Genomic DNA, 9686 nt, shown 5'->3' on the forward strand with positions numbered 1-9686 from the left:
ACATCTCGGGTAAAAAAAAGCTAAGGGGTAACCAATTACAAGATAAATATAAGGTGACATTTTGCCACTGAAGATTGATAGTGCAAACAAACATCAATGAGCCTGATTTGCTGTGCTTATTTTGTAGATTGCTCCTTCCCTGCAAAGTGAGGCAGGTTATTAATTCTGAAAGTATTTGTTCTCTTCTCAAGATCAAGAACTTACAGCTTTCAAGGACGAGATTCTGCTCTCAAATACACTGTTATCTTTATTCCATAAAGTTTGACCATCATGTACTGATGCGCTTGATCCTTGCTTTCAGTTTAAGGAGACTATTTTCTGCATTAAAGATGTTTACTGTTGCTAAAATAGTCTAATGAGCTTAATGTGTAGTGCAGTTCTGTGTTCTCTACAAGCTCGTTGTTCAAAATGCAAGACTGCAGCTGTTAGGGAAGTCAGGATTTTTCAGTGAGCTTGAATTTCCTTAACTTGGTGTGCTGAGGTCATATATTTTATCATGAATATTAAAAGGGAAGCACTGTTATCACAAAACAGCTGTTCAGAGGGAGCTATCTTCTGACAGGCATGTAACCGTGCAGTACCTGTTGAGCTGTGCAAACAGTGCTGGAATGGAGACGTTCCTTGTTAGTAAAAACTCATTACAGTGAATTGGTAGGCAAGCATACATTGTTAATACTTGTATCTTGGTCAAAATGTGCAAGGATTTTTGTCTTATCTGCAGTGTTTGAATTCTGGACAAATGTTTAGGTGGCAATTTATTTACAGCCCATCTTTAAAAAAAATTTGTTACAGCCTAACTAAATATTGTTTCTAGAGTGCGTACTTTGTGAATGGATGCATAGCAGTTAGATTCTTCTGTTTTGAGCTATGCTGTTAGAATTTGTATGAATTAGCTTAATGTTAAAAACGGTAACGATTATTAAAAAAAATGTTCTGAAGATGTTAAAATGTTTTGAGTTTTTGTTAAGCCATTAATTACTTTTAAAAACACTTATGATCACTGTATTTCATTTATGCGACTAGAAGACTGTCTTACAGTGTATGTGCATGTGTGTGTATGCACATACACAATTGTGGTGCTTATGGTGATCTGAGGGAAAGGTTTTTAACTTTCCTATCGCTGTACCATTTTGGATTTGTGTCAGTGTGAGATCAGAATCTGTCCTTGAGGCTTAAATTGCTACTTCTTGAACATAATTATCTTTCTCTGACTCAGCTATGGTGAATTTGTACAAATCTTACTGGTAGTTGATCAGTGCCCTGTTCATTGAACTGTGTAGCATCCCCATCAATAATGCAGAGGAGTTGTCATCACCAGGATAGAAATGTCAGACTATAGTTTTTTGTAAGGCTGTGGTTTCAAATATAAAAAATGTCAGTAATCTATGTGTATGAAGGGAAGGGGGGGAATTGAAAGTGATGTACCTTGGTCGTGCAGGTGTATCACGCAGTGAATGAAATAATGATCTTTAACATTCCCCAGCGCTGCTTGCTAGTTTCTCATTTTGTAATCTATTTTTACAACAGGTTCCCGCAAAGAATCTGCTCCTCAAGTCCTGCTTCCAGAAGAAGAAAAAATCATTGTAGAAGAAACTAAAAGTAATGGTCAGACTGTTATAGAAGAGAAGTAAGAGAACATTTAATGAATGATGGATTAAAACAGTAAACTTTGCACTTCTCTTCCTCCTCCCATCTCTTACTGCAATGTGTGCATGGTATATAAATAGAAGGGGATGTAAGTGCTTGTAGTATGCTGCCAGTCCTTGTGAGTGCAGTTGGCCTTCATTTAAATGCTTGTTGCCTGGCTTCTCTGCAAATGGTACTCAGTTTATTCCTTTTATGCCAGGGAATGGTATGCTTCACTTGTAAATAGTTTTTTTCCAAGTGCTTAAGGATTTCATTATTAAATTGATGTTGTCTTTCTAGTTTGCGTGTGGTGTCAGTTTGTTTTCTTTTGTTAAGGTGTATTTTGGAAATGAGTTATCTTTCTGTTAAAGAAAGTATAATGTAGGAACCAGTGTAGGTCAATATGTGTTTGAGGTGTGTAACCTGTCACAGAAGCTGATAGCAGGCCCTTGCTACTATTACAGAATATAAATCAGGATAAGAGAATTTTAACACGAATTTGAAGTTAACTCATAGCTGTTTGTTAAACAGATTTCATTTAACAGTTTTGTCTAATAATAGATTAAGACATATTATGAAAACCATTGTAACAGATGATCTCTTTTCATTTTAGAAGCCTTGTTGACACAGTATATGCATTAAAGGATGAAGTACAGGAGTTAAGACAGGTTGGTAACTTGCTTCATCTATAGCAATATGGAGAATGGAAAGGCTTGTTGTAAAAACAAATGCAAGTTGTAAGTTGATTCAGTTTGACAGGGATTAACTCTAATTTTGGACTAAATTCATATCTGAGATTTGCTTCTAAAAGTAAACTGTACCAATTTGAGAGAAAGCCACCATCATCTTTTGTGGTTGTCATTGATAGCCTTTGGGAAGAGCATGATGTATCCTGTCTCTGAGGGGGTTTACTTATGTTTTGTTTATTTTGGATGTTACAACTTTTGAAATGTTTAAAGCATTAAATTCAGTTCTGGTGTACCGCAAGCAAAGTAAGTATATAGAAATTGAAATTGCATTTGTTCTTGATTTTTAGTAATAGAATTATTTGGATCTACTTAGGCCTTGGTTTACAGTCTTCCAGTAACTTGAACACCTCGTACAAACTGTTTTCCTAAAACCTCTCATTTCGGGAATTGGAGTCCTTTTCTTTGCCTATCATGTCCTTTTTTTAATGAGGTCTAACTGTAGGGGTAGCTTAGTGTTCTTGTTTGTCATGTGGGAAATTGCACTAGATTACACTTCAGTTGCTAGTATGGAAATTGCAGCTGATATTCTAAGCGTATTTTATATATCTAAATGAGTTCTTCTAAAAATCTTTTGACAGGACAAAGCCTGTTTAAACCATATTTATATGCTACTTTACATATTCAGTCCTCAAAATGTAGGTGAAAAGGAATCGAATTAGCCCCATTCTCCAGTGTGTGAATTTGCAAACTGATTTTAACTGAAGCCAGATAAAATCTCCCACATTAAAGTAAAATGTGTTTGTATTCAAATTACTTCAATTTTTGAGCTCTGTACATGCATCTGAATTCTTTGCACATCTGTAAACATGCCCAGTATTTTTAAGGGTGTTGTGCCTGTTGCTTGAAACAGGACAGTTGATGTATTTTTGCTGTTTTCAGTGTGTGTTGAAATGTACATATTCCAGGTTTGTTATGAATTTGGCAGTCTATTTAGAAATACAATACAGGTAGCATTAATAACTCATTACTATTTCTGTGGCCTGGCTGCTTCTGTACAAAGGGTGAAAGTGCTGCCTCATTGAGGCCCTGCTGATGTCTTTGTGATCCCGAAAAAAAAGTCACCTTCTCTTGAACTTGAAGCCACAGCTTGCTGCTTTTTTTCCTTTCCAAATACACTTTGTACTCTGGCATCTTCCAAAGCCAAGACTTACTAATACTTGACTTCATTTTCTTGTAATATCAGGAACGTTAGCTTAGAAGCATGTATTGGTCTGCTGTTCTGATATTGCCAAGTGGAGAAGTGGCAAAAATAACCTCTGAGCTGGGAAGGTCCTAAATGACCCAGGAGTTCATGGATAAAAGCTGTCCAGGAGTACATGGTGCACTAGTTAGTGTAGATCTAAGAGTAAACCACAAAGCGCTGCTGTTGTTCAGCACTTTAGTAGTACGTTCCTGAAATGGCAACAAATAAGTGAAAGAGAAATTATCTGAAATTTCTGAGGTTTTCAACAGATTTGAGGAGAGAATGTAGGCAACTGTTGATCTTGTTCTGTTTCTAGAAATTTCTGTAAATGACAGCTGATGGGAGTCCAGTGGGACCCCTGGATTGCAGAGCTGTTTGTGTTAAACACTCATAGACTCTTTGTCTTGAGGGCCTTGTCTCATCTTCTGGTTGTTTCCCCACTGTTGCCAGCATCAGCTTGGCTTCTTCTGGATTAACAAATGTAAGCATTTCTATGGTTTGGTCAGTAATGTCCTTACAGTACTGTTGTTTGTGGTATTTCAGTATTATCCAGAGCTGCATTAGTGTATATCCTTGATACCGGCATTCATTGATATTTGGAATCATCTTAGATTGCTGGTATTTGTGTGTGTTAAAATTCAGTCACAAAACACTTCTCAGAGAGCATAATGGTTTTTGAGATACTTCTTTCAATTATTTACTTACTGCATATTAGTTTCTTTCTGTAAGTAAGTTTTCAGATGCTTTTCTAGGATTTTAACGCTAGTTATAGTTACAGGACGTTCTTAGAGGGATACTTATTCTACTGTTGTTCTGTTTCCCTTCTCCATTGACAATGGATATTTTGGTGTTTGTTGATAAACTTCGGCCAGAAGAATTCAAGATTATTGGCCATTTGTTACTGGCGCTTGCATTATGAAGGACCCCTAAGTCGCCCAAATAAATAGGAAATAGCTCGATCTCTGCTATTTTTAGTTTCACTGTGTGAAGTAACTGTAACGTGTTAAATTTTATTCAAAGACTGTACTTGTGAACAGCTAATAACAGGCTTACTTCTGAATTTGTAATTGATAGTGTGTGTGTGGTCAGAAAAGATCTTTTCTGACAACAAAAAAAAACCAACCCAAAACTAATAGTTCTGTCTCTGTTAAACAGGATAACAAAAAGATGAAGAAATCATTAGAAGAGGAACAAAGAGCTCGCAAGGACTTGGAGAAGCTTGTTAGAAAAGTTCTAAAGAACATGAATGATCCATCTTGGGATGAAACCAATTTATAACTATTTTTTTTTCTTTCTATTGAAAGACCAGTTGTAAAACTGAGCTGGGAAGCCTTCTGACATTAGTCAGTGTTGCATCAAGAGCACTACAAAACAGGATTTAACTGGATCTAGTGATTTCTTGCTCTGAACACATAGAAACAGTCAAGCCATTCACTGAAGCAATCTGTACTTTAAGTGTGGAGACTGTGGATCCTGAACTCTACTAAACTTAATTTGTTTGCATCTAAATTACCTCATTTTGCAGAAAGTGCAGCATCTGACTAAAAGTCCATGTTTTTCAGTGGCTTTTTAATTAAATATATATATTTTTCTTGTAAATATCTGTAATTTTGAATGCATATGTGGTTGGTATATCAGGGCTGATATGTTATTTTTTTTCTTGTTCTTACAATGGTCACAAGTGTTAGAAATGATGGCAGTACTGTCTTAGCTAAGAAGGGTCAGAGTTCTTTGTGGCTAATTATGGATTTGCTCCAAATTACTCACTCATCACACATGCAAATTTAAAAACTTGTTTTTCCGATTGACCACTGTATTTAAGTCCTTTACTGTTATTTATGTCTGCACATACATTTGAAACAGTTTACAGTTGTTTAGAAACAGTATTAAACTACAGAAAATTGTTTATTGATAGTAGAAACAAATTTTAACGATACTAATGCCCACAATTTATGTTCATGTACTCTTATTTGGCAGACTAATCTGTTGTGCTTTGGCCACCAGAAGACCGATGTACTTGCCTGCTTTTTTGACTGTGATTTTTACGTGTTTATGTACTACATTTTTTATTGTTGTGCTTAAGCATACAGCTGGCTGATAATTTAATGGATCATGCAGTTTGTTAAAGCAAAAAAAAACAGTCTAATCCAGAATTTTGTGAATAAATTGTTGCTATTTATTTTTTACAGTCACAACAATTAAAATCTAGCTAACCTTTCTTTTTTTTTTTTTTTTTGCATAAGATGCATGGGCCAGGGCAAACTTCGTTCAGAGCTTTGTTTTTTTTCCACTACGTAAGACTTGGTTTGGAATTCCCAAACTGTGCAAGCAGTCATTCCTTTCCCACCCTGTTTTCTCAGCTTACTGCTGGTTTCTGTCCTGCTAGGAGTTAAATGGAAACAATCTGGAAATAAGATTTTTTTCATCATACTGTAATCCATGTTTTGCATCACTGACAGATTGGAAAATACATATCATGAGCATAACTGAAAATGTTTATTCCCTAGTCTGATAGGTGCAACGACTGCAATCCTTTCCCATCTTTAAAATAGGAGATGCTACATTACTGCAGATGTTGAGCTTTGTTTGGAGCACTTAAAATACGAAGCCCATTCAAGCTCATTGTAAGAGTCCCCTTGATTTCAGCAAACTGTGGATCAAAGTGTAGGTGGTACAACTTTCTCAGGAGTTTTTCTACACTTGACAGCGGAGGTTCAGGTATAGAGCAGACCCAGGTAACACTATGCCCTCTTGATTTTCTACTGCCCATTAATTCTCTTTAAATGTAAGCAAATGTTTATATAAACTGTAATGAATTGATGCCAAAATGATTGGGGTGGTAAAAATAATTGTGTACGTTGTGAACCTGATGAAAAAATGTTTTTAAAGCTGCTGTTGGTGGGAAAAATGTGGACGGCTTTCTTTTTTTTTAATAGGAGAGAACATTAATGATTACATTACTACAGAAAGAATTCTGTGAGAATGGGTACTTAATCCGAACTAGTTGTCTGATTTTAAAAGTTGAGTAGATTTGTAGTATTTTCATCTGCGTTCCTCTGATTTTAAAAATGTCTTCCTTTAGTTCTAAAGGAGCAGACTGGGTAAGAAAACTTAAGAATGTCTACAATATCTAGTTACATATACTCAGTGAACTTTAGGTTTTTGGCAATTCTTGATAGCAAAATCTTTTCCTAGCGAAATCTTCGCCATTGCACAAAAATGTGAGCTGACATTTACAGTGATCTTCATATTTAGAAAATAGTCTTGCTAAAAGCTGAATGATATTAAGCCCTGCAAATTCATGGCAAATTGGCTAAATTTAGGGTCGAGAACGGCATATATATAATTAAAATTTTGCTAACACTTTTACTTCTGACATTAAGGCCATTCTCAGATTGAATTTTAACTTTCAATTGAGCATATGTGAAAGGACATTCCAGAGGAAGTACAAAAGGGGAACATGAATCTTAGCAGTATTTAGTAAATTTTAACTCAGGAACAACTTCGATCATAACATGACTTTGTTTTACATCATATTGTAAAGAGTAGCATTGCTATGTAAATTCGCTGACACGTAGTACCTGTGATTATAATAATTTCTGACAGTACCCCTATACTGATATCTAATGAACATGCCTTAAACACTGGGATCAAGCAGTTGTTAAATATGACCAGGACTTGGGGACTGATTTTATTTGAGGTGGATTGGGATGATGAATTTTTACAAAAAAAAAAAGACAAAAAACCCCCCACCTAATATTGTATGTAGCTCTTGTCCTTAGCTCTAGTGGAGAGAGTGAGATTCAGGCTTTTGGGAACCAAGGAATATCTGAACTTTTTTCTTTTACAATTTGTTATACTGTATATAGAGTGTAAATTTCACCATGGACCTTCTGAATTGTTGGAAACTTTATATAAGCATGGATAAAAGGGGCACTGTTTATTTAACCTATTAAAGGGTTATTTCTTTGCTCTCATCATTTAGGGATGAGGAGATGAAGCCATTTCTTATCCTGTAGATGTGAAGCACTTTCAGTTCTAAACTGTCCAAAATGTAGCATAACATTTCTCTGTACTTATTGATGTGTGCGTGTTTGTCTCACCATGTCATGGCATCTTAAAGATTAAACAACTGTCTGCCTTTGTATAAAGTTTCTTAATGCCAATTATTTAGTGCATTTAGGGTGTCTGTTTACAGTATCTGTGGAGAAATCAAGTTTAGTTTAGACATCACAATAATATCCTGGTATTGACTACTAAAGTGTTTATGCTACATTGTTGTAATTAAACCATGTTTTTTCCCCCCACCTAATGAAGTGTTACATCTCATCTAATGCGTGGGTTATGAGGTTAAGAAGGAATACTTGTTGGTTTTGATTTCTTAAGTTACTTTTCATATAAATAACTGCTATTTGGTAGCTGGAATACTGTCATGAAAGGGCCTTTTCATCATCTTTTATACTAGCAAATCAATGCCTTGAAAACAAAACCAAGTAACAGTTGTTTAGAGGGGTGTGAGCCATTTGCTTAAGAAAGCAGTATCAGTCTTTCAAAAAGACATTTGAAGGGGTTAATAACTGAGCTTAGATTTGTGAAATAATACATTGATTTCAGCTCAGCTGATCAAGAAGGCATACTTAAAGAATAAACAGGATTTGAAATGGAGCATTGTACTTCTGGTTGAAGAAATTTCTTTTTTTCCAACTCTTGTCTTGGTTCTTTATTGTAAAAGTAGATTGTTGATGTTTTTTTTACCACAATTTGAAATCCACGTTTACTTACTGTGTTGTTCCTCCTGTCATCCTCTTTTTGTGTGTCTTTTATGGTTGTGGGTTGACCTTACTTTTTTGCCAGATCCCCTCTCAGTCACTCTTATTGCTGTTCAGTAGGTGAAGGGGGAGAGGGTAAGATGGAGCAGCTTGATGGATTGAGATAAAGACAGTGGGATTGCTTACCAGTCACTTCAGGAACATCAATGTATTGCCAATTAAAAATAGAGATGGGTGATAAGGAACAAGGACAAACTGAAACAGCTTTCCCCAAGCCCTCCCTTCTTCCCAGGCTCAACTTTGCTTCTTCGCTCCTGGCTCTTCTACCTTCCCCCCGCTGTCCTTAGTTGGCACAGATTGGGCAGGGAGTCGCAAGTTGCTGTTTGTCCATAGCAGTTTCTTCCACACTTCTTTCTCCTCATGCTTTTACCTACTTCAATGTGGGATTCTCCATGGACTGCAGCATGGAGGTCTGCTCTGATGTTGTCTTCATGGGCTGCAGGGAGGCAGCCTGCTTCACCACAGTGGTCTCACAGCCTGTGGGGCCATCTCCACTCTGGCATTTGGAGCACCTCTTCCCCTCCCTCCTCTGATCTGTATGTTTGCAGGGTTGTTTCCTTAGTCTTTTCGTCACTGCTGCACTCTTAAATATGTTCTGCCAGAGGTGCTACCAGTGTGGTTGACGGGCTCGTTGTGTCCTGTGGGGGGCCATTGTGGAGCTGGCCAGAACTGACTGTATCCATCCATCATGGAGTAGCCCCTGGCCTCTTACACAGAGATCACCCCTGCAGGCCCCAGTGAAACCAACTTGCTGTGTAAACCCAGTGCATTTAGTAACACCCAGGAGTGAGTGGGTTCACGGGGATAGGGAAAGCTTCCCGGAACCTGTGTATAGTACACCAAAGCAAGTTTGGTATGTAGGTGCTCCTTATGGCAGATGTGAATGGGAAGTAATAGTCTGATAGGAACAGAAAATATTTTCTCCCTCATCTCTTTGTCAGATGTTTGGTTTACATTTCCTTGCTCCTTACCTCCCATTTTTTTTTTTAGTCACCTACAGAACTTCCTCAGGGTCACAATGTAAGTTGTCCAACAGGTAAAATTTGCAATGACATTGCAGTGATGTTGCTGTATTAAAGAATTGGTTTAAAAAAAAAAAACAAAACTTTCCATAGACATCACCAACTACTTTATGTTTGTGCTGTTGCTGCCAGGTAGTTGTCACTTACCTGCTCAGAGGGATCAGGAGTGTTTGCCAATGTGTTGTATGCTTTAGCAGCTATGGGAGTATGTCAGTGGAAGGTCTTCAGCATTTGGGAGGGTGTGAAGCTTGATAAAGCAGTGATGTTAATGGTGTTA

The 9686-nt window shown here is 36.9% G+C and overlaps 1 protein-coding gene across 5 annotated transcripts in view; it reads left to right on the forward strand.

Moving 5' to 3' along the window:
* ARHGEF7 (Rho guanine nucleotide exchange factor 7) overlaps positions 1-8231 on the forward strand; it is a 112302-nt gene extending 104071 nt beyond the window's left edge. For all 5 annotated transcript variants that reach the window (XM_021415447.1, XM_021415416.1, XM_021415432.1 and 2 more), the window contains 3 exons: positions 1528-1627; positions 2240-2294; positions 4714-8231. In XM_021415447.1, coding sequence (XP_021271122.1) covers positions 1528-1627; positions 2240-2294; positions 4714-4836 — 278 coding nt within the window. In that variant the 3' untranslated portion in view covers positions 4837-8231. The remainder of the gene's footprint in view (positions 1-1527; positions 1628-2239; positions 2295-4713) is intronic.

This window comes from Numida meleagris, chromosome 1 (assembly GCF_002078875.1).
Source record: "Numida meleagris isolate 19003 breed g44 Domestic line chromosome 1, NumMel1.0, whole genome shotgun sequence".
Lineage (NCBI taxonomy): Eukaryota > Metazoa > Chordata > Aves > Galliformes > Numididae > Numida > Numida meleagris.